The 24,248-nt window shown below is 36.6% G+C and overlaps 1 protein-coding gene across 1 annotated transcript in view; it reads left to right on the forward strand.

Annotated features, from left to right (window-relative positions):
- The window catches only part of CFAP70 (cilia and flagella associated protein 70), a 112,285-nt gene that overhangs the window by 69,779 nt on the left and 18,258 nt on the right, over window positions 1-24,248 (forward strand). The window contains exons 14-22 of the mRNA XM_058543195.1: window positions 5,268-5,346; window positions 5,656-5,850; window positions 7,384-7,515; window positions 11,585-11,710; window positions 16,316-16,449; window positions 16,552-16,667; window positions 16,866-17,090; window positions 23,069-23,227; window positions 23,781-23,902. Of these exons, the coding sequence (XP_058399178.1) occupies window positions 5,268-5,346; window positions 5,656-5,850; window positions 7,384-7,515; window positions 11,585-11,710; window positions 16,316-16,449; window positions 16,552-16,667; window positions 16,866-17,090; window positions 23,069-23,227; window positions 23,781-23,902 (1,288 nt within the window). The remainder of the gene's footprint in view (window positions 1-5,267; window positions 5,347-5,655; window positions 5,851-7,383; window positions 7,516-11,584; window positions 11,711-16,315; window positions 16,450-16,551; window positions 16,668-16,865; window positions 17,091-23,068; window positions 23,228-23,780; window positions 23,903-24,248) is intronic.

Genomic DNA, 24,248 nt, shown 5'->3' on the forward strand with positions numbered 1-24,248 from the left:
TCTTTTGTGGGTTTTGTAAACCCACAGAGCTGTGGGTTTTTGTTAACCTTACAATGTTTTTGAGCAGTGCCCACCCACTGCTTTTCTACCCTGAGTGGGTTTCAAATTAGGAGAAATAGAATCAAGTGCCTTATGTCAGTCCTTCAGGTAGGCCCAGATAGATTAGAACAAACACAGTAACTTGCAAATAAGGTCTGCTTTGCTTCTCCAGAATCGGGGACCAGTGTGCCACATGGAAATGTGGGCTGCCATCTTCAAGACTGCCACTGAGCTGGGGATTAGAGGGGGTGGGCAAGGGAAAGTAAAGATACCACAAAGCTTTCCTACTATTTTTTTAATTGCCTTTTTCTTGATTCAGTATTTGCTTGGTTGCTGTAAACCTTTAACTGTCTTCCATAGTTCTGACAAAGTTGGTACTGAGAGTTTCTGGTTGTTTTTTCAATGTTTCTGTGAAGGGATGGGAATATGGAGTTATCTACTCTGCCATTTTGCTGATGTCTAGACTTCACCTCTTGATGTGAATTGCACCATGCTCAATGAAGGAGGAAAGGAAATGACAGCTTCCATCTTGGAGACTAATTACTACAGATATTTTTAAGGCTTTTGATAAATATCCCCAAATTGCCTTCCAAAAAGTTTGCAGTTCCACAAGCAATGTATGAGACCGCTATTTCTTCATACATTCACCAACAGACTACTATTCCTTCATACATTCACCAACACAATAGTTTTCTATTTTTGCTATTTTGACAGGGAAAGAAAGTGTCTCATTTTAATTTTAACCCACATTATAAATGTTTTAGTGAGATTAAACATTTTTTTTCACATATTTATTAATCATTTGGAACTCTCCTTTTGAGAATTACCTGCTTGTAGTGGCACATTCACCTTTTATACAAGAGGGTTCTGAAACTTTTTAAAACTTTGCATTTAGTCCCTTTCCAGAAATAAATTGAGACTATTTACCATAAATGATATATATAGAATAGGTTGCTAATCTAGAAATACAAAGTTAAAAACTCAAGCCATGGAAACAAAAAGGAAGAAAGTGTTAAATAAAGCGGTCATGAATAAGCATCAAATCTGAGTTGTCTAACAAAAAGGGCAGCCTTATAAGTTATGCCATTCTAATCATAAAGGAAGACACACACTAGTCCCAAAGGAGACGGGATTTTTTTCTTGGCATTAAATTGTAAAACAAATTTCTCATTTGAGCTCTTACATACAGAATACTGAGTGACAGAATAATAGCATTGTTAATGAAAGTTTTATAACAAATGCAGAAGCAATTTTTTATTGACGTATAATTGACATATAATAGTATATTGGTTTCAGGTGTACAACATAATGATTTGATATTTATATGCATTGCAAAATGATCACCACAATAAATCTAATTAATATCCGTCACCATACATCGTTACAAAATTTGTTTTTCTTGTAATAAGAACTTTTAAGATCCACTCTCTTAGCAACTTTCACGTATATAATACAGTATTATTAACTGTAGTTACCATGCTGTATATTACATCCTCATGACTTATTTACTTTATAACTGGAGGTTTGTACCATTTGACTCCCTTCACCCATTTCATCCACCCTCCACCCCCACCTCTGGCAACCAGCAATCTGTCCTCTGTCAATGAGGTTTTTTTTTAAATTTATCATTGTTTTTATCTCCTCTGACTTTTTATCAATTTAGCTTAACTATATATAGTACTTTTAAAATTATGCTGTATCAACTTTTAAATATCCTTAGACTTTTTTAGTGAGAAATAGTTATTAGCTATAAGTTTTTTCTTTGGCTGTAGGGAGGTAGAAGGTATATTTCTCCTCCAATATATAATGCAAATATAAATATATAACTATATATAGTGACAATATATAGTGCAAAGGCTAATTAGAATGGCAGTGATAGAAAATCGGACCCGATATTCATAAAGTATTATTTGCCTTTGGTTCCTGGCTGAGGCATGTGTGTACCAAACTGCTGAATCTTGTCAATGTATAACAATATATATAAATTTAATGCATTCTTAAACATGAAAAGAAGCTCAGTTACTTTCATAATAAAAGAAATGCAAATTAAAACCACCCTTGTTCCCATGGCTTAGCGGTTAAGTGTGTGTGCTCCGCTGCTGGCGGCCCGGGTTCGGATCCCGGGCGCGCACCAATGCACCGCTTCTCTGGCCATGCTGAGGCCGCGTCCCACATACAGCAACTAGAAGGATGTGCAGCTATGACATACAACTATCAACTGGGGCTTTGGGGGGAAAAAATAAATACATAAATAAAATTAAAAAAAAAAAACCACCCTTGGGCCAGACCCGTGGCTTAGCAGTTAAGTGTGCGCGCTCCGCTACTGGCAGCCCAGGTTCGGATCCCGGGCGCGCACCAACGCACCGCTTCTCCGGCCGTGCTGAGGCTGTGTCCCACATACAGCAACTAGAAGGATGTGCAACTATGACATACAACTATCTACTGGGGCTTTGGGGGAAAAAAAAGCAGGAGGATTGGCAATAGATGTTAGCTCAGAGCTGGTCTTCCTCAGCAAAAAAAGAGGAGGATGAGCATGGATGTTAGCTCAGGGCTGATCTTCCTCACAAAAATTTAAAAAAAAAACACCCTGAAATACCTTGTTTTTTTTTTAATTGCAGAAGAAGAAAAAGGCTTGATAACTCATTATGTTATTGATAAGAATATTCAGAAACAGGTTCTCTCATACCGACTAGTGAGAGTATAAATTGGTATACAATTCCTGTGGAGGGCAATTTGGTAATAGCTATTAAAATACAAATGCCTGTATCTTTTAACCTAGTAATTCACTTCCAATAACTTCTCCTCAGATAAATATTCTTAGCAAGGCCATTAATGATCACTACATTGATAAATCCAGTGGTCTGCTCTCAGGGTCATTGTGACCTGTCATCAGCATTTAACTACTCAGTCCTCCTTGAAGCACTTTCTTTATCTGGCTTTCAGGACACCATACTCTCCTGGTTTTATTCCTCTCTCTCTGGCCTTTGTTATCTCTCCAGCCTCTAAATGTTGGAGTCCCTCAGAGCTCAGTCCCTGGACTTCTTTTCAGTCTACACTCACTCCCTTGGTTTCTATCCAATCTCATGGCTCTAAATACCATCTATGTGCTGATGGCTCCCAAATTTATATATCAAGCCTGGACCTCTCTCCTGAACTCCAGATTTGTATATCTAATTCTCACAAACTCTCTGGTCAGAGCCATAGTAATCTCTCACCTGGTCTCCCTGCATCTACCATTCCGCCCTTCACTTTATTCTTTTTTTCTAAAGTAACAGCTTTATTGAGATATAATTCATAGATCATTCAATTCATCCATTTAAAGTGTACAATTCAATGACTTTTAGTATACTCACAGAGTTGTACAGCCATCACCACAATCAACTTTATAACAGTTTTGTTACCCCTAATAGAAACCCCATATATGTTAGCAGTCACTCTACATTTCTATATTTCTTCCCAACCCTCATGCCAACCCTCCCACCCCTACCGGACAGCCCTAGGCAACCACTTGTCTACTTTTTGTTTGTATAGATTTGCTAAATCTGGACGTTTCATATGAATGGAATCATAAAATATGTGGTCTTTGTGACTGGCTTCTTTCATTTAACATGATGCTGTCAAGGTTCATCCATACTATAGCAGTATCAGTACTTCATTTCTTTATTGTTGAATAATATTTCATTGTATGGATATACCACATTTTCTTTTTCCATTCTTCAGGTGATGGATATTTGGGCAGTTTATTCTTAATACAGCATTCTATAATGGTTGTATTAAAAAGGAAGTCAACTCATGTAACTCCTCTGCTCAGAAACTACCAGTGACTCTCCATCACACTCTGAGTAAAAGTCAAAGTCCTTACAATGGCCTACAAGGACCTATGTATTCTGTATGTACTTTGCCCTCACTTTTTCAGTCCAGCCAAACTGGCCTCCCTACTATTCTGCACACATGCCAGGCACACTCTTGCAGCAAGACCTTTACAGTTGCTGTTCCCTTTGCCTGTAATTTCCTTATACCAGATAGCTACATGACTTGCTCCTCACTTCCCTCAGATCTTTGCTCAAATTTTATCATCTCAGTGAGGCTTTCCCTGGTGAAATATGCTCCCCTACTCCACCACCCCCAGGCCGCAAAATAGTCTATCTGCCTTCTTGTATTATTTTTCTCCATGGTACATATCACTAACATATTTATCTTAATTATTTATCTTGTTTATTATCTTTCTTTCTGCACTAGAACGTAAGCTCCATGAGGGCAAGAATTTTTGTCTGTTTTGTTTAATACTCTATCCTCAGGACCTAGAAAAGTGCCTGATGGATAGCAGGCACTCAGTATATATTTTGCAAGAATGAATAAATAACATTGTCTCTGGAGAGGAAATTGGGTGTCTGGACAACAAGGTTGGAAGGAGACTGTTTATTATATATTATTTTATACCTTAAGTTTTGAATCATAAGGAAGGATATAGTCCTAATTAAATAAAATTAAAATTAGAAATTATGAGCAGAGGTATACAATTACCTATAAAAGAAAAATTGAATTTGTGAATTTGATTGTAAACTTCAAGGTACTATAATATATTTCAGCAGGAATCTGAAACTATAAGGAGGAAGAGCTATAACTTAATTTCCTCTAGGTTCTTGTAAGTTCTCCTGAAAATAGAAGGTAGAGTTTTGGCATAAGTGGTTTGACAGTGACAAAATGTATTTTCTTACTCACCATAAAGTCTGATATCATTATTGTAATTTAATGCAGTCTTATAAATTATGACCAAGAGTACACTTTTTATCCTAGATGGAGAGGAAAGAAAAGCTTTCACTTGCCTGTGCCATTTAGATTTCCAAAACTTTGTCCTTTCAGAGGGTCTACTGAGTGCACCTAAAATCATAACACCCATTTCTTTCCAGCGCCTGAGTCAAGCAGCCTTTTGTACACAACAACAGTTTAAAAAAATGTGTAAGGGTAAAGCCAGGGGTCAAATTAGCCAAAAGTACAATTTAGCTACTCTCTGTGTAGCTGCTTCCTGGCTTCCTTCCTACCTAGTCCATAGCCATATACTGTTCTGGGGGTCACATTTAGGCTTTTACATGAGAGAATAGCACATTGCTCAAATGTGATGGGGGAACAGACCTTAGATCTCCCCCACCCAGACTCTTCAGAGGTAGGAGATAAGAGAACGTAAATCTGCAGATAATAAAGTTGTTGTTGTTGTTTTTCTGATACAGTGTCAAGGAAATGATTCCTCCAAGGCCACCTCTTACCCGTCGGACGGGAGGAGCTCAGAAGGCAAGTGCCAAAGCCAAGGTAACGCTATAAGTAATAAGGTGTTGAGTGCACTCATTTGAAAATAAGGCAGGGACTCTTCAGTATGTTTTCTAGAAGGGGTGAGAAATTGTAGCTTCACATATTTTCCTTCCTGGTTCTGGTTGTGACCGCTGGTGTACAGTGAATAGTACAGTGTTTAATCTTTGCCTGGTAGTCTCTGAGCTGGGAAGAAAAGGGCAATTTATACCTAAAGTATTATTGAACGTAAAACCCAAGCCAGTTTCAGACTTCCATTCTACAGCTTGACCTCTTTGAGGCCTCTTTACCAGACATTTTGTATTTTCCTAGGCGGTGAGTGACTACCACATGCAGATCAAGAACATTTCTAGAGCCATTCTGGATGAGTATCACAGGATGTTTGGAAAACAGGCAGCCAAACTGGGGAGTGATATGGATAGTGAAACCCTGGAGGAACAGAAGTGCCAGCTCAGCTATGAACTTAATTGCTCTGGAAAATATTTTGCTTTCAAAGAACAACTCAAGGTAAATATTCATTTATTAATTATTGCATAGGTTTTTATGAAGCATCTTCTCTACATACCCAGTTATTTTTTCTCCAGTTATGTTCAGCTATACTTCCACCTTTCTTGCGGTAGGTGCAAAGAGCTATGTTCTCTGTGATAGACTATCAGAAGCTCCACTCTTGCAGAGCCTTGGAATGGTTCACTACGCATTCTGAGTGTGAACTTTTAACAAACTAATTCTTTACTTGAGGCTAGTGCAGATTTTGGGCCAGATTTCATGTTGTTCTACCAGGCAGAAGTACCTGGTACTGATTCCATGACTAAATATCTCTGTCTCCCATTACCAACATTACCCTAGTCCATAGAATCACTAAGATTTGAGAAATATTTACTTAATAATTTCCCAAATAATAATGGTTAACATTTATTGTTTGCTGTATGCCAAATTTTTAAATGCTTTATATTGTACTAATTTAATCCTTACAACAACTCTATGAGGTAGGTTCTCCCCATTTTATAGATGGAGAAATACAATTAGTTGGTTAAGTAATTTGCCCAAGGTCACAGAGCTAGTAAAGGTCAAAGATGGGAACGAAATTCAGGCAGTCTGGCTCCAGAACTCAAATTCTTAACTGCTACATTGCATGGAACCTCTTTATGCACATTTACTGTGTGCCCTGTACTTTACTAAACAGATACAAGGAAAGCACGTGGAAATAATAAAGTGAAAAACAAGCATTACTTGTGGAGGCAAGAGGCTGTTCTCAGTAGGTGGCATAGTCACATCTCAGTTTGATTCCTGGTTCTACTATTACTAACTGGATGACCTTGGTCGAGTGACTTTACCTTTCTGAGCCTCAATTTCCTTGCCTAACAATGAGGGTTAATATTATCACATAGAGTCATTTATGAGAATTAAATAATATAATGCATGGAAAGTGCTTAGTACAAAACCTGAAAATAATATTAGCTTGGGGGAAAAAAAGAAGAAAATGTCCTGGCTATAGAAATATGTTGTTTGTATAGCATTTTAAGATTCACCATCGGTTATTTCTCTTTGGCGTCTCAATCATTTTCTGAAATAAGATAGTAATACCAAAAGTACATAGCTATTTAACAAGTGAGGAAACAAAGGTACCAAGTGTAAAATAATTTATGAGGTCGTACAGTGGGAGGATTAGAACCAGAATTCCATTCTCCAGACTCTCAAATCAGGTCTTTCTCCTTTTCTCCCTTGAATCATGTGGGCACCATGACAGAGGTAATACGTAAACCTAATACTAAGGTTTTCTTTGGCTTTATGACTCTCTTCACGTAGTATGAGTCCTGCATTGACCATATTAGTGATGATGGTGACGTCAAGAAAGGAAGTCATACAGATTATGATGATTAGGGGAAAAATCAGAAAGGTGACAGTCTAGCAGTGACCAAGGGAGAAATCAATCACCTTCTGAAGCTCTGATGAGCCTTAGGCTAGAAGCTCAAGGGTGGCCTGTGCTGTCAGCATGGTACTGGACTGTGTTATCAGATGCGTGATCTGTGTCTCTTGCAGCATGTTGTGGTAAAGATTGTGAGAGAGAAGTACTTGAAGACAACATCATTTGAAAGCCAGGAGGAACTGCAGACATTTATTAGTGAGCTCTATGTGTTCTTGGTGGATCAGATGCATGTGGCCTTAAACCAGGTAGGTGCTCAAGAACCAAGAGCTTCAGGGCATCAGGGTTTCTCTTCTCTGTAGGGCATCAGAGTTTCCTCTGAATGATTCCTTCTTTGCTTCCTTTCTTCCTTAATTCTACAAACATTTATTGAGGTGTTTGCTTTCTGCTAGACACTAAAAACACAAAGATGAATAAGAAACTGCCTAAGTTATAAGACTAATTTTAAGGAGAACAACTAGAAAAATAAATTTCATAACTATCATAAAGGTTATGGATAAAAAAAGATAAAATTGGCTATGTAAAATTGTGAAACAAAAATTATTCTATTTATTCTGTGAATGTGTGTAATTCTCAATTTTTTCTTCAAGATTGATAATGAAAACAAAGAGAAACTATGAGTTTGCAGATATTATAGCTGAATGACAATGACACTTCACACCTGCCTTTTCTATTTGACTGGTAGTCTGTTTTCCTCCCACTTGTCTGTTTATATTTGCACAGCTTGCATCTTGCCTTCATTTGCTCATTTTTTTAACATATGCAGTAGTGGTTTATTTGAAAACGGACAAAATCAAAGTCTTTTTGTCCCCCTGGTAGTCTCTAACCAGCTATGCCTCCTCAAAGCCTCTATTCTATTTGCTGTTTCCTTCACTGTTTTTTTCTTCTCTGCCACCATCACTTTTTCTTTCCCCTTGTTCAGCCTTCCTGGAAGAGGTAGGAGAAGAGTGCCCGGTATCCTAGGACTAAGAGAACAATCTTGCTTTGGGCACAGATGATTTCAATGATTTGATTTGGAAAGCAATTGAGAATTGAGCATGAGATCACAATTACTGTTGCCTTATGTCCCCATGGAGCCCCTGTCTAGTAGTGGAGACAGGCACAAAATGCAAATCACTGCAGTAGAGTGAGGTAAGTGCTGTGATAGAGGTGTGTCCATGGTAGAACAGATTAGGGGATGCATAAAAGAAAAAGTGATCAGCTTCACCCTGAGACCTTGCAGGCAAGGATTCACAGAGGAGTTGTGACCTGAATTGGGCCTTGAAGGCTAAAAAAAGTTTTCCGGGTGGATGTTTTAGAGCATTTGAGTCATAGGGAACATCACAAAGGCTTGGAAGCTAGGAAGAATATGACACATACATAAACCACATATAGTTCAGGAGCAGAGGTTCAAGTGGTTGAGGGACCAAGAAGCAGGAGGTGAAGCTAGGATCAGTTCCTGATGTGGAAGTTGGGAGTGTGGAGGGAGGCCTTGTATGCCTCACAAAGAAGTTTTTACTTTTTCCCTTATTCGTAGTTAGAAGCAATAAATTGAATTATTTTACACAGGGGAATAGTATGATCAGATTTACATTTTACAAAAACATTCTCCTAGCAGTAGGATGGGTTAGAGGTGGTGAAACTGGTGATGTTAACTAGTTATTAAATAGTAAGAAGGAAAAGGAGTCAAAGATTCTTAAGTTTAAAGCCCACTAACTGGGTAGTTGGTAGTACCATTAACCATGACAAGAAATACGACATGAGCAAATTTGGTGGGAGGCAGGTGATGTTGAATTCAGTTTTGAACATTGGCTTTAGTGGGGTTTTGCTCAAGAGAGAGATCTGAGCTAGAGTTGAGATTTGGGGGGCCATGAGTATATAGATGCTAGTTAAACTATGGTCATAGATGAAGCTGCCGAGAAAACATGAGTAGAGAGAGAAGTGAGCTGGTGGTGGAACCCTAGGAAACACCAATATTTAAGGGATTGATGAGTAAAAGAATTAATGAAGGAGACAAGTGAATTGTTAAAAAGGCAAAAGAGCCAGAAGACAGTGGTGTCACAGAAGCTAAGGGAAGAAAATTTTAAGAAGAAAAATTGGTCAACATTGTTAAATACTACTAGGAGTTCAAGAAAAACAAAATCTGGGGTGGAGGGAGGGGGAATTGGAGAAAGGTGGTTAAAAGGTACAAACCTCCAGTTACAAGATAAGTAAGTACTAAGGATGTAATGTACAGTATGATGACTATAGTTAACACTCTTGTATGATACATATGATAGTTGTTAAGAGAGTAAATCCTAAGAGTTCTCCTCACAAGAAAAACACATTTTTTTTTTTTGCTTTCTCTTTTTATTATATCTATATTATGAGATGATGGATGCTAACTAAACTTATCGTGGTAATCATTTCACAATATATGTAAGTCAAACCATTATGCTGTACACCTTAAATTTATACAGTGATGTATGTAAATTATATCTCAATAAAACTAGGAAAAAAAATCTGAAAAGTTTTCATTGGATTTGGCAATAAGGAGGTTATTGTTAACATTTACATAGAAATTTCATTAACTAATGGAATGGATACAAATTATAATGAATTGAAGAGTAAATGAGTGATTAGGAAGCAAGTGAATATAAATTCAAGAAGTTAGAAGATGAAGGGAAGAAGTAGGAAAGTAGTAGCTAGAAATTACAGAGATTTTCTTTTTAAGACAAAAAAACCTTTAGCACACTTTAGTCCACAGGTTTGGGAACAGGAGTCAGCAGGCTGGGAGAAGTTGAAAACAGAGGGAAAGAGGGGATAATCGATGGCAAGCCCAGGGTGGTACAAGTGGGAAAATATCAAGAATTTAGATGAAAGGATTAGCCTCGAAGCAGAGAAGGATGCAATGCCTCTTCCTCTGAGACTGAAAGGAGAAAGATACAATGGATGCAGAAATAAACAATTTAGATATGGCGTTCAAAAGTTGAGGGATTTCTTGCCTCATGATTTCTATTTCCTCTAAGAAATAACATCTTTATTGAAAGTGAAGGAGATAAGGGTTGAATGAAAAGCTTGAAGAAAGGAAAGAAAATATAGATACTGCATAGCATTATGCAATATGTTGCTGAACAAGGACAAATACATAGATTGCTGAGAGTATTAAAGGCCTTCAGCTAAGACTGAATGCCAGAAGAATCTGTGGCAGTTCAGATATCTCTGTGTATGCAATTTGCCTCAGGACATGTTAGCAGCTCCTGTCTAAAAATGAAGTCAGATTGTAGGATTGCTTTAATTTGGGAGTTTTCAGGACAAGTGCAGGAGAAGGACGGGATGGCTGGGACTTGAGTGTGCTGGTGAGAGAGTAGTAAGAGTGGATGATCATGAGGCTTATCCACTTGGGAAATGATAGGCATATTGGAAGTGAAGGAAATCAAGTCAGAGAGCAGTTTTAAGGGGACTAAGTGACAAAAAGGCAGAAAGCTTGTAATGTGGGTTCTAGGAGTGGGATATTAGAGGTAGAGTTTTCTGGTTTGGGCATGGAAGTAGGGATTTAGAGGTCAAGATCATCAAAATTAAAAAGAACAAAGAACACTGTCAATTAACATTAGTCAATGTCAGAAGCTCTCTTTGGCCCATCTGAAATTTAGCTTTACTCCACATCCCGTAGCAACTCTACTTGTTAAAGTCACTGACATTATTTTTATTTATAATTGAAGAATTTTGAGGGGTCTTCTTTGGTTATAGCTTCTGACTCAGGAGATCACTTATTATACCAGACCTGCTTTCCTAGCTGGGTATATAGGATATATTATTTTTCTGGGTTTCCTCCTACCTTTCTGGCTATTTCTATCATGTCTCCTTTGCAGGATCTATCTTGTCTATATATCCCACTAAAAGTATAAATGTAGCTTCTAAATCTTTACCCTTAGTCTCCTGTTTTCTTGATGTTTGAAGACTGTAGCTAGTGCTTGCCAACCTTTTTCATGTCATGGCTCCTAAAAAAATGATAATATTTGTCCTATACACTAGAGAAAATAAAGGAAGCTGTTTGATGTTGGAGGAGACTTGGTTAGGGATTCTGACTGCTCTGAAAGTGGAGGAGAGAAGTTCTGCCCTAAGTAATTTTTACTCACTTCCATGGGTTCAGACTGTTGGTCTTCAGATAGCTGAGCTTCTCTTTCACTCTTGATATTTCTCTCTTGGTTCACTCTCAGTCTCTTACCATATTGGCAAGACTGTAAGAAACATCAATATCATTTTAGAACTCATGACTCCATGCCTGGCTTATTCTTATAAAACTTCTTTACTTGTAATTGCTTCATTTTGTCTGCCTAACATCTTGATATTGACAAGACCATGCCAGATGACGTCCAAGGCGCTGTTTCAACCATTTATACGACTAGTGAACAGCTTCGACTCTTTGCATTTGAAGCAGAAGTCAATGAGAACTTTGAAATGGCAGCAGTGTATTATGAAGAGGTAATTAAACATCGTCCCAATGGTTGTTGTTACTATTATTTGTACAATATGGATATAATAAATACTAGTTTTTGATTGTTTAAAATCCAACTTGATTGGTGAAAGAATAGACACATAGATCAATAAAACAGAGTCTAAAAATAGGTCCACACAAATAAGGCCATTACATTTTTGACAAAGGTATAAAAGAAATTCAATGGAGAAAGGGTAGTCTTTTGAAAAAATGGTGTTGAACAGTTGGTCATCCATATGCAAAAAATGAACCTTGACCTAAACCTCAAACGTTGTATAAAAATCAACTGAAAATGGATCATAGATCTGAATGTAAAACATAAAACTATAAACCTTTTAGAAGAAAACAGAGGAGAAAATATTTATGACCTGGAGTTAGGTAGAGAGTTCTTAGACATGACACCAAAGCACAATCCATCAAAGAAAAAACTGATAAATTGAACTTCATCAAAATTAAAAACATATGCTCTGTGAAAGACACTGTTAAGAGAAAGAAAAGAAAAGGTACAAACTAGGAGAAAATATCTGCAAAACATACATCTGAGAAAGGATCTGTATCCAGACTATTAAGAACTCTCAAAACTCAACAATAAAATAAACAGATAAACATGGGCAAAGGATTTGAAGAGACACTTCACTAAAGAGGACATAAGTATGATAAATAAGAACATGAAAAGATGTTCAACATCATTAGCCATTAAAGAATGTGAATTAAACCCAGAATGAGATACCACTGCATTCTTATTAGAATAACTAAAATGAAAAGTGCTGATGATAGCAGCTGCTGGTGAGGATATAAAGCAACTGGAACCCTCACACTTTGCTGGAGGAAATGAACAATGATACAGACACTCTGGAAAATAGTTTGGCAGTTTCTTATACATTTACCATATGACCTATTCCTGGCTGTTTACCTTAAGGAAGTGAAATCTTACGTACATGAATGCTTATAGCAACTCTATTCATAATTGTACAAACCAGAAGCAACTCAAATGTTCTTCATAGGGTGAAGAGATAAACTATTGTTTATCTGTACAATGAAATACTATTCAGCAATAAGAGAAATGAACTACTGACACACACCACAACTTGGATGAATCTCGAAGGCATTATACTGAGTGAAAGAAGCCAGTGTCAAAAGGCTACATACTCTATGGTTCCATTTACATGATATTCTAGAAAAGACAAAACTATAATGATGAATAACAGATCAGTGGTTGCCAGAGGTTATGGGTGGGGGAAAAGAAAACTATAAAAAGACAACACAGGGAAATTTTTTGGGGTGGTGAAACTGTTCTGTATTTCAATTGTGGTGATGGTAACATGAAGGTATACATGTGTTAAAATTCATAGAACTGTATACCAAAAGGAAAAATGTTAATTTTATTGTAAATAATTTAAAAAATAAGATAAAACTTGTATTCAACAAATTCAGCAAACATTTACTGAGCCCTTACAATGTGTTATGAATGACACAGTTCTGTTAGTACTGCCTACCACTGCATCATGGGATGAATAAACATACATGAAGAATGGTCTGAACTTCCATTTATATTTGTTTAATTATTGAGATATAATTCACCTGCCATAACTTTCACCCACTTAAAGTGTACAGTGGAATTTAGTATATTTACAGAGTTGTGCAACCATCACCACAATCTAATTTTTTAAGAGACTTTTTTTAGAGCAGTTTTAGGTTCACAGCAATACCACTGTCTAATTTAGAGCATTTGCGTCACCCCAAAAAGAAACCCTGTGCCCATTAGCAGTCATTCTCCATTTCTCTTCACCCACAGCCTGAGGCAACCACTAATTTATTTTCTCTCTCTATAGATTTGCCTGTTGTAGATAGTTCATATAAATGAAATGATACAATATGTGGTCTTTTATGACTACCTTCTTTCACTTAGCATGTTTTTGAGGGTCATTCATGTTGTAGCACGTATTAGTATTTTATTCCTTTTTATGGCTGAGTAACATTCCATTATACAGATATACCACATTTTGTTTCTTTACTCATTAGGTGATGGGCATTTGACTGGTTTCTACTTTTTGGCTATTAAGAATAATACTGCTAAGAACCTTCGTGTATAAAGTATGTAAGTTTTTGTATGGACATATATTTTCAGTTCTCTTCAGTATAGATCTCGGAGTGGAATTGCTGGGTCATATGGTAACTCTATGCTTAACTTTTTGAGGAACTGCCATCTGTTTTCCAAAAAGCTATCCTATTTTACATTCCCACCAGCAATGGATGAGCATTCCATTTTCTCCATATTCTCACTAATGCTTATTATTGTCCATCTTTTTTTTTTATAGCCATTCTAATGGGTGTGAAGTGGTATCTCATTGTGGTTTTATTTTGCATTTCTCTAATGACTAGTGATTTTGAATATCTTTTCACATTTATAATTTTTTCAAGAGGAAAATATGTTCCAAATTCTAAATTAAATGACAGAGGAACATTTAGACTACGACAAGTTCAAAACAGCAGTCTATATAAATAAATTATGTCCTTTTGTGACTGGCTTATTTCACTTAGAATATGTCCTCAATTTTCATCCATGTTGTAGCATATATCAGAATTTCCTTCCTTTTTAAGGCTGAATAATATTCCATTGTATGTATATATCACATTTTGCTTATCCATTCATCTGTCAATGGGCACTTGGGTTGCTTGTACTTTTTAGCTATTATGAATAATGTTGCTATGAACATGGATGTACAAATATCTCTTTGAAACTCTGCTTTCAATTCTTGTGGGTATGTACACAGAAGTAGGATTGTTGTATCATATAATAATTCTATTTTTAATTTTTTGAGGAACCACCATACTGTTTTCCAAAGTGGCTGCACCATTTTACATTCCCACTGTGTACAAGTGTTCTAGTTTCTCCACATCCTCATCAACAATTGTTATTTTCTGTCTTGTTGATAGTGGCTATCCTAATGGGTGTGAGGTGATATTTTATTTTGGTTTGATTTCCTGATGATTAGTGATGTTGAGCATCTTTTCCTATGTTTTTTGGATATTTGTAGATCTTTGGAGAAATGTCTATTCAAGTCCTTTGCCAATTTTTTTTTGTGTGTGTGAGGAAGATCAGCCCTGAGCTAACATCCATGCCATTCCTCCTCTTTTTGCTGAGGAAAACTGGCCCTGGGCTAACATCTGTGCCCATCTTCCTCCACTTTATATGGGACAGTGCCACAGCATGGCGTGACAAGCTGTGCATCGGTGTGCGCCTGGGATCCCAACCCGGGCCGCCAGCAGCGGAGCCCATGCACTTAACTGCTATGCCATGGGGCCAGCCCCCCTTTGCCAGTTTTTGAGTCAGGTTGTTTGATTTCTTGTTGTTGAGTTTTAGAAGTTCTTTATATACTCTGATTTTAGCCCCTTACCAGATAGATGATTTGCAAATATTTTTCCCTATTCTGTGTTACCTTTTTACTCTGTTGATCGTTTCCTTTATGTACAAAACTTTTTAATTTTGATGAAGTCCAATTTGTCTATTTTTTCTTTTGTTGCCTGAGCCTTTGGTATCATATCCAAGAAATCATTGCCAAAACCAATGTTGTGAAGCTGTTCCCCTATGTTTTCTTCTCATAATTTTATAGTTTTAAATCTTACGTTTAGCTCTTTGATCCATTTTGAGGTATTTTTTGTATATGGTGTTAGGTAAGGGTCCAACTTCATTTTTTTGCATGTGGATATCTAGTTTTCCTAGCACCATTTGTTGAAAAGACTGTCTTTTCCCTATGGAATGGTCTTGGCACCTTTGTCAAAAATCATGTGACCACATATGCGAGGGTTTATTTCTGGGATCTCTATTTTATGCCGCTGGTCTATATGTCTGTTTTTATACCAGTACTACACTGATTACTGTAGCTTTGTAAGTTTTGAAATCAGGAAGTGTGAGTCCTCCAGTTTTGTTCTTTTTTTTAAAGATTTTTTTTGCTATTCAGGGTCCCTTGAGATTCCATATGAATTTTAGGATGGGTTTTTCTATTTCTGCAAAAAACATCTTTGGGATTTTGATAGAGATTGCATTGAACCTGTAAATTGTGTTGGGTAGTATTGACATCTTAACAATATTAATTCTTCCAATCCATGAACATGGGATATGTTTCTGTTTATTTATGTCATCTTAAATTTATTTCAGCAATGTTTTGTAGTTTTTGCTCATTCTGAGGTGCTTTTTAAAAAATGTATTTGTAGAGAAACTTTATTTGCCATCTCAAGACTTTGACAGAAATGATTATTTATGAATCTTTAAAATGAGCCATAAAATGAATCTTTAGGTCCCCATGTAATTAGAGAGCTTATGGTGACCAGAACACTGACACTAGGAAGCAATGACTTGAGGATTCAATTTTTAAATGATTTCAACAAATATTTATTGACCACATACTATAAGCCAGAACAGTGATTGTACTAGGCATTCAGAATTCAGTGGTAAGCAAAAAAGAAGTCATAGTTTCTGCTTTCATAGAGCTTATGGTATTTATGGAGTGCTTACTGTGTGATGTTATATGCATTAAAAATATGACATAGTGTCACAATAACCTTGGTCCTCCTGATGCTTTGTGTGGTAGAGGTTGGTTCGTGAGCCCCAGAACCTGGAACACTGGCTAGACTATGGTGCTTTCTGCCTCCTAACTGAGGACAACGTCAAAGCACAGGAGTGTTTTCGGAAAGCCCTTTCCCTCAACCAGAATCATATCCACAGGTATGGGTGAAGGGAGATGAGGAATGAGTAGGAGCAGATAAGCTTTTATGTGAAATTGTCTTGGTTCCATGACTGTGAATCATGTTGGTGGTCTCTTCTCAGCTTGTTGCTATGTGGTGTCCTGGCTGTCCTGATGGAGAACTATGAGCAGGCAGAAATTTTCTTTGAGGATGCTACTTGCTTGGAACCAACTAATGTTGTAGCTTGGACTTTACTTGGTATGGTATTTTCCTGTGATCTGAATATGTTTTCTTACATTATAAGAGTCTCCCTTTCTCTTTCTACTCTTTAATGGCTCATCATGTAGTTCTTAAACTTTGGTAAAAATGTGGGAAATGTAAGTAAAATGTTGCAATTCTTCAGTATATGATGGTGGGAAATTAGTCACATTTATTTCAGCATCTTTCTTTCTTCAGGTTTGTACTATGAAATTCAAAACAATGATATTCGAATGGAAATGGCATTTCATGAGGCTTTCAAACAGCTTCAGGCACAAGTGCTTCAGGCACGAGTAACGAAGCAGAAGAGCACTGGTACTGTAGACTACGTGGAAGAAGGAGGGAAAGTAGAATCCAGTTTAGACCCTTGGGGAATCGCTAGTGGTTCTTCTACCACAGCAATCAAGGTGGAAGCCCCAGCAGGTAGGACCAGGGAATGGGGATGATGAGTGGCTATGGGGAAAATTACTGGCCTTACGAATAGGACCTGGCACATAGTAAGCACCCAGTAAATACTTGTTAAATGAATGTGTAGGTGGAGTTTCAAGTTGTTCCAGGGATACCAGGAAAGACTTCTAAATATTTCCTCATTCATATGATTGGAAGTCTGAAGCTTCTACTGTTGTTATTCAGTTTTGTGAATCTTAGAGAATTTACTGTCTCCATGTACCCCTAAAAAGGGGTATCATTCTAGCAGAGTAAATTTCTTTCTTTTTCCCCTCACTCTCTTCCCTATATAAGGTCCCTCTCTTGTGATTCTTAAATTTATTTATTTATTTATATACTTCCTTTTTTCCTGGTTCTTCATTGGCCATTTTCCTTTCCTCTACTTTAGGAAGTCATTCTAATCAGTTTAATATATGTGTTTTTGTTTATGTGTTTCTTGTATATGTTATTTTGTTTATATATTATTGCATATTATTATTTTGTATGCATATATTTTCAATAGCTTGTTTGAGGTATAATTGACATTTCATAAACTACACATATTTAACATGTACAATTTGATGACTTTTGAGACATAAACACACTCTTGAAAACATCACCACAATCAAGATAATGAACATATCCAAAATCCCCAAAATTTTCCTGTGTCCATTTGTAATCTTTTTCTCTTGCCCCCATTTCCAGACAACACCAATCAGCTTTCTGTCACCACAGATGAGTTTGCATGTTCTGCATTTTAGAATTCTAGAAAATTTCTAGAATTAAACAGAATCGCACAGTGTATTTATTTATATTTAGTTTCTAGAATTCAATAGAATCGCATAGTCTTTTTTGTCTGAAGTTTTCACTAATCATAATTATTCTGAGATTCAAACACATTGTTACTTTTACCTATAACAGTAATTTATCCTTTTTTATTGTCAAATAGTATTCCATTTTATGGAGATGCCACAATATTTTTATCTATTCACCTGTTGATAGATATTTGGGTCATTTCCAGTTTGGAACTATTAAAATAAAGCTGCTATGTGTATTCATCTACAAGTCTTTGTATGGACATATACTTTCATTTTTCTTGGGTAAATACTTAGGAGTTGAATGGCTGGGACCATGGATTATTTAGCAGTATGCTTTTTATTTTCTAAATATTTGGGAATTTTTCCAGATATCCTTGTTTTTTATTTCTAATTTAATTTCATTGTGGTTAGAAAATGTACTTTGTATGACTTGAATCCTTTTAAATTTATTTTGACTTGTTTTATGGTCCAGCATATGATATATCTTGATAAATATTCCATATGCACTTGAAAAGAATGTATATTCTTTGTTGTTGAGTGGAGTGTTCCATAGATATCAATTAGGTTTGTTTAATTGATTGTGTTGTTCAACTCTCCCATATCCTTTGCAGTTTTGTGCCTTTAAAGTTTTGTTTTAATAGTTGTTCCTGCCTCAAGTCACATTTTCTTCAATGAACTTTATAATATTAGTTTTACATTTAGATCTTTAGTGGGATTCCATCTTTGAATGTAATACCAAGTAGGCATTCAGTTTTTATTTTCTCCATATAGGGATCTATTTTTCTCAAAATCACCTATTAAACAATCATCTTTTTCCCTTTGATTTAAGGTATGTATGTCTCTGAGCTCTCTATTCTGTCTTTTTTGTCTGATCTTAAAACAATATCACACTCTTTTTATTGCTGTGATGTTGTGGTATGCTTAATATCTGGTATATCGGATTATCTCATTTACTTGCCTTTTTTATACCTGACTTACCTATTCATGGATCTTTATTCATCTATGCTTTCTGTATTGGAAGATTATTAATTATTGATTCAATTTCTTTAATAGATGTAGTCCTATTCATATTGTTAATTTCTTCTTGTATGAGTTTTAGAAGATTGTGTCTTTCAAGGACTTGGTCCATTTCATCTAGGTTATCAAGTTTTTGGGCATAGAAGTGTTCATAATATTCCTTTAAATGTCCATGGGATCTGTAGTGATCTCTCCTCTTTCATATTAGTAGTTTGAGGGAGTGATATCAACATCATGGTGGAGTGAGATCTGCCCTTAGACTCTACCCCCAAGATACAATGAAAAGGACATTCATATACCAACAGAAGACATTCACACAACACAAAAGACATCTGAGAGACCCATGCAGCCATATGTCAGAAGGTGGAGGTGCTGGACCCTCTGGTGGAAGTGGAAGGAGGTAAGGAGATCTCCTCTCCCTCCCCAATGGCAGCAAACCTGGGCTCCTGACTGCACATGGCTCTGAGAGGAGGGAGGGCTCTGAGAGGAGAGGAGTTCCCTCACAGCCCATGGGAAAGCCCCGAAGTGACTACGCTATTGCTGGGGTGTCTTCATCAAGCCAGCACCCCAGGAGAGCAGATAGCGAGGGCAGAGGGAGAACGCTCCCTGGGATAACACAGGTGAAAGAAAGTGCCCCTCCACCTGCCTGGTGCTCCAGCTCAGCCGGTTGGCCAGAATGCCTGTGCATACGATAGAAAAGCAGCAGCTGTGAGCGAGCAAGGCAGGGTTGTGGTGGGCTCAGAATACACAGCTCTTGACCCCCACCCAGTGGTGGCAGGTGGAAACTGCGATCAGATACTATCACTATGCAAAGGCACAAATCCACGCTGTCAAACAGTATGAAAAAATATATTAAATCTCCAGACCAGAAGGAAAATGACAAGCACCCAAAAATCAATCCTAAAGGCACATAAATTTATAATCTAAATGACGGAGAATTCAAAATAGCTATCATAAAAAAACTTAAGTTACAAGAAAATACAATAGACAGTTCAATGAAATCAGGAACTTCTTCACAAAAGAGATTGAAACTATAAAGAAAAACCACTAAGAAATGTTGGAGATGAAAAACCCAATGGATGAGATAAAGAAGAATCTGGACTCGCTGAAAAACAGAGCTGATATTATGGAGAATAGAATCAGCAGTCTGGAGGACAGAAATATAGAAATGCTTCAGATGGAGGAGGAGAGAGAACGAAGACTAAATAGAAATGAAGAATTCTCCAAGAAATATCTGACTCAATTAGGAAATGCAACATAAGGATTATGGGTATTCCAGAGGGAGAAGAGAAGGAGAATGGAGCAGAAAGCTTGTTCAAAGAAATAATAGCTGAGAACATCCCAAACCTGGGGAAGGAGCTGCAATTACATGTAAATGAAGCTAAAAGAATTCCTAACTATATCAATGTAAAAAGACCTTCTCCAAGGCATATAGTAGTAAAGCCGGCAAAAGTCAGTGATAAAGAAAAAATATTAAGGGCAGCAAGGCAGAAGAAAATAACTTACAAAGGAACCCCTATCAGGCTTTCAGTGGATTATCTCAGCAGAAACCTTACAGACTAGGAGAGAGTGGAATGATATATTCAAAAATCTGAAAGACAAAAACTTTCAGCCAAGGATACTCTATCCAGTGAAAATATCCTTCAGATATGATAGAGAAATAAAAACTTTCCCAGATAAACAAAAGCTAAGGGAGTTCATTGCCACAAGAACCCCCCTACAAGAAATGCTCAAGAAGGCCCTCATACCTGAAAAAAAAAAGTAGGGGTTCAAAGCCTTGAGCAAGGAGATAAATAGGTAGACAAAATCAGAAAATTGCAGCTCTCTATCAGAACAGGTTAGCAAACAATTATAACATTAAAGATAAAGGGAAGGAAAACATCAAAAATAAATATAATCTCATCATTTTAACCACAAACTCACAACACAAGATAGAATAAGTTGTGACAACAACTTAGAAGGGGAAGAGGAAAGGGATATAAGCAGCTTAGTCTAAGGAAATAAGAGGCTATCAGAAAATGGACTATCTCATCCACAAGATTTTTTATACAAACCTCATGGTAACCACTAAACAATCAGAACAGAGACAAATGATAAATAAAGACAAGACTAAGAAAACCATCATAGAGAACTACTAAACTGAATTGGTAGTCCAACATACATGGGACGAGAAACAAGGGTAATGCAGAAGAACCGGAAAACGAGCGATAAAATGGCAGCATGAAGCCCTCATATATCAATAATCACTCTAAATGTAAATGGATTGAATTTCTGGTGGGAATGCCAAATGGTACAACCACTTGGAAAAACTGGCAATTTTAAAATAAAGTTAAACATACATGTGCCAGCAATTTCACTCCTGAGTATTTATCCAAGAGAAATGGAAACATATGTCCTTGCAAAGATTTATACTCAAATGTTAATAACAGATTTATTTATAGTAAGCAAAAACTAGAAACAACCCAACTGCCTATCAATAGGTCAATGGATACTAAATTTTCTTTTTTATAATTTTTTTTTTATTTATTTTTTCCCCCAAAGCCCCAGTAGATAGTTGTATGTCATAGTTGCACAGCCTTCTAGTTGCTGTATGTGGGACGCGGCCTCAGCATGGCCAGAGAAGCGGTGCGTCTCTGAACCCGGGCCGCCAGCAGTGGAGCGCACGCACTTAACCGCTAAGCCACGGGGCCGGCCCTAAATTTTCTTTTATCCACACAGTCAAAAACCACTCAGCAATAAAAAGAAATAAATTACTGATACAACATGAGTGAATCTCAAAAACAGTATGCTAAGTGAATAAGCCAGATGCAAAAGAGTACATACTGTATGATTCCATTTAAATTAAATTCTAGAAAAGGCAAAACTAATCTATATTGACAGAAAGCAGATCAGTAGTTGCCTTTGGCTGGGAGTTGGGGATTAACTGCAAAGAGCACAAGGGAACTTTTTGAGGTATTAGAAATCTTTTATATCTTGATTGTGATAGTGATTATATAAGTGTATATATTTGTTAAAATGCATTGAATTATATACTTAAAAGGGAACACTTTATTATATGTAAATTATACCTCAGAAAAGCTGAATATTTACAATTTTTTTCATTAAGATCATCACTTACTCCTCAATGATCAGTCTGCTGTATTTAATCACTCTCTCCTTCCTGAAATACATGTTGGATTGCCTCCTGTGTCTTTAACAGTGTGGGTTTCTTTTGCTAGCTTCTCTTTCTCTTCTCTTCTCTTCCACTCATTAGATGTAATCATTTCCCAATAATATAGTCTTACTTTCTAAGAGCTCACCTACTCTCACAGTTTCCATTTCACTACTGATAACTCTCAAATTCAAATAGTTAGCTCACTACTTCCATGCTTTTGCCAATGGCATGCTCCCAGTCTTAAATGCCCCTCCCTACCTACTCAATTTCTACCTGTTTTTCAAAGCCATATCTTTTGCTCCAGCTGAGAGTGACCTCTTCTGATTCAGAGCCAGCTAGCACTGATCATTTCCTGCCTGGTATTGCTTTTTATTTTTATTTGTCAAACATTTGTTTATTTGAGAAGCATGATGGCATGTTTAAGAGCTTCAGCAAATTATTTAACTTCTCTGTGACTCACTTTGTTTAAAGGAATGTGATAAATAAAATATCTCAAAATATTGTGAAAAATAAATGAGATTATACATTTAAGTCCTTAGTACAATACCTGGTATGTATTCATGCTCAAATATAGCTACTTTTATTATTATTATTATTAAGCACTGAGATAAGATGAATAAAATTCCTGTCCTTCAGGGGTTTTAATACTATCTAAAAATATATTAAACTTCTCATCTGTATTCTTGAGATTCTAGGTTTAGCAAGTCACTTTTATAATAGGTGTCTGTTTGACATTATCATGACTTGGGCTAGCAGCAGGATTGCACTGGGGGGTCATAGTGACAGAATCTGTGCTATCAGTTTAAATTGTACTCTTTAAATTATTCAGAAATATAAAAAGCTGCGAAACAAGTCTGTGCGTGCAGTATCTAGGGAATATGTCTCTTATGCTTTGAAAATTAATTGTATTTTACCTTCTGTAATAATCTTTTACTATCCAATGTAGGAAGGTTTTTTTTTTTCTCATTAAAATTTAATCTATTTAGGACCAGGAGCTCCGTTATCCAGTCTAGATGAATTTCTTGAAGAAGCCTCCAAACTGCGGTCTGATTCACGAGAACCCATTTTGTCTATACATTCTCAGGATCCAACTATCAGCCAAAAACTATCCAACGTATTTCTCAAGGAGATACCAGCAAAAAAAGGTAATTAGGAATAAAGATTTCTACTTTAAAGAGAGGCATAAACAAACTAGACAAGGATGAAAACTCTTATGATTACCAAAATGGCGATCTTAACTTGTTTGAAGTTGATTAGTTTATCTGTGATATTTCCTAAGTTCCTTCCTATGAGGCTAAACTCTGAAGTCCAAACTCAGTAATACAACTCTTTCAATAAGCAAGGATTTATATTTAGCTCAGAGAAGTAGCCAACTACAGACCTATGATTTTCTAACAATGATTCTTCATTTTTAGAATATCTACAGATTGTGTTCTGCATTCAGGAAGATCTGAATACTTTAAAAAACTCTTTCATTTGGTTGTGACTTGCATTTGGAACCACCAGTAGACTGACCTTGAGAACCTTTGAGATCTCCTCTTTGGGGACCATTGCTATAGAAAAATCTATTGCTTTCCAGATTATAATCTCTCTCATATATTACATTAGGATACTCTCCCAGCTACATTAGTGTGTCTGAGCTTCTGACATTTTTTCCTTTACATCTAATTGTCTATTCTCTTAATATAATATTTTTAGAAGCATCAAAATGTCAAGATTCATCGACTTTTCTGCATCCCACCCCTTATGGTGTTTCCCAAACTCCTACCACCATCTTCATGGAGACCCTACGCTTCTTGATGAAGTTCAATGCTGTGCAGGTCAGAATATTGAAAGATTTTAGCGAACTACTTATTCTATCCATAATGGTATCTTTGTAAGCTTAAATATGTATGATGCAGAAATCAAATATGCTTTTGAGAGAACACTGGAGGCACAATGGGATAAACATCCAAACATGAATCATTCTCTGCAGAGAGCATCAGAAGTCTTCACTGCAAGTCCACTCCCTGTAGAATACCAGCAGAAGCAAAATCAGACTCTAAGTCATATGTAGCCTGATGTCACTTTATTACAGGAACTCATATTATGTGAGTGTTGGGGGTTCACAGGAGCCTAATTATACCCTTCTCCCCTTCCAGGCTCTGAACCAATTGGAAACAGATA

The sequence above is a fragment of the Diceros bicornis genome, chromosome 6 (assembly GCF_020826845.1).
Source record: "Diceros bicornis minor isolate mBicDic1 chromosome 6, mDicBic1.mat.cur, whole genome shotgun sequence".
In the NCBI taxonomy this organism is placed as follows: domain Eukaryota; kingdom Metazoa; phylum Chordata; class Mammalia; order Perissodactyla; family Rhinocerotidae; genus Diceros; species Diceros bicornis.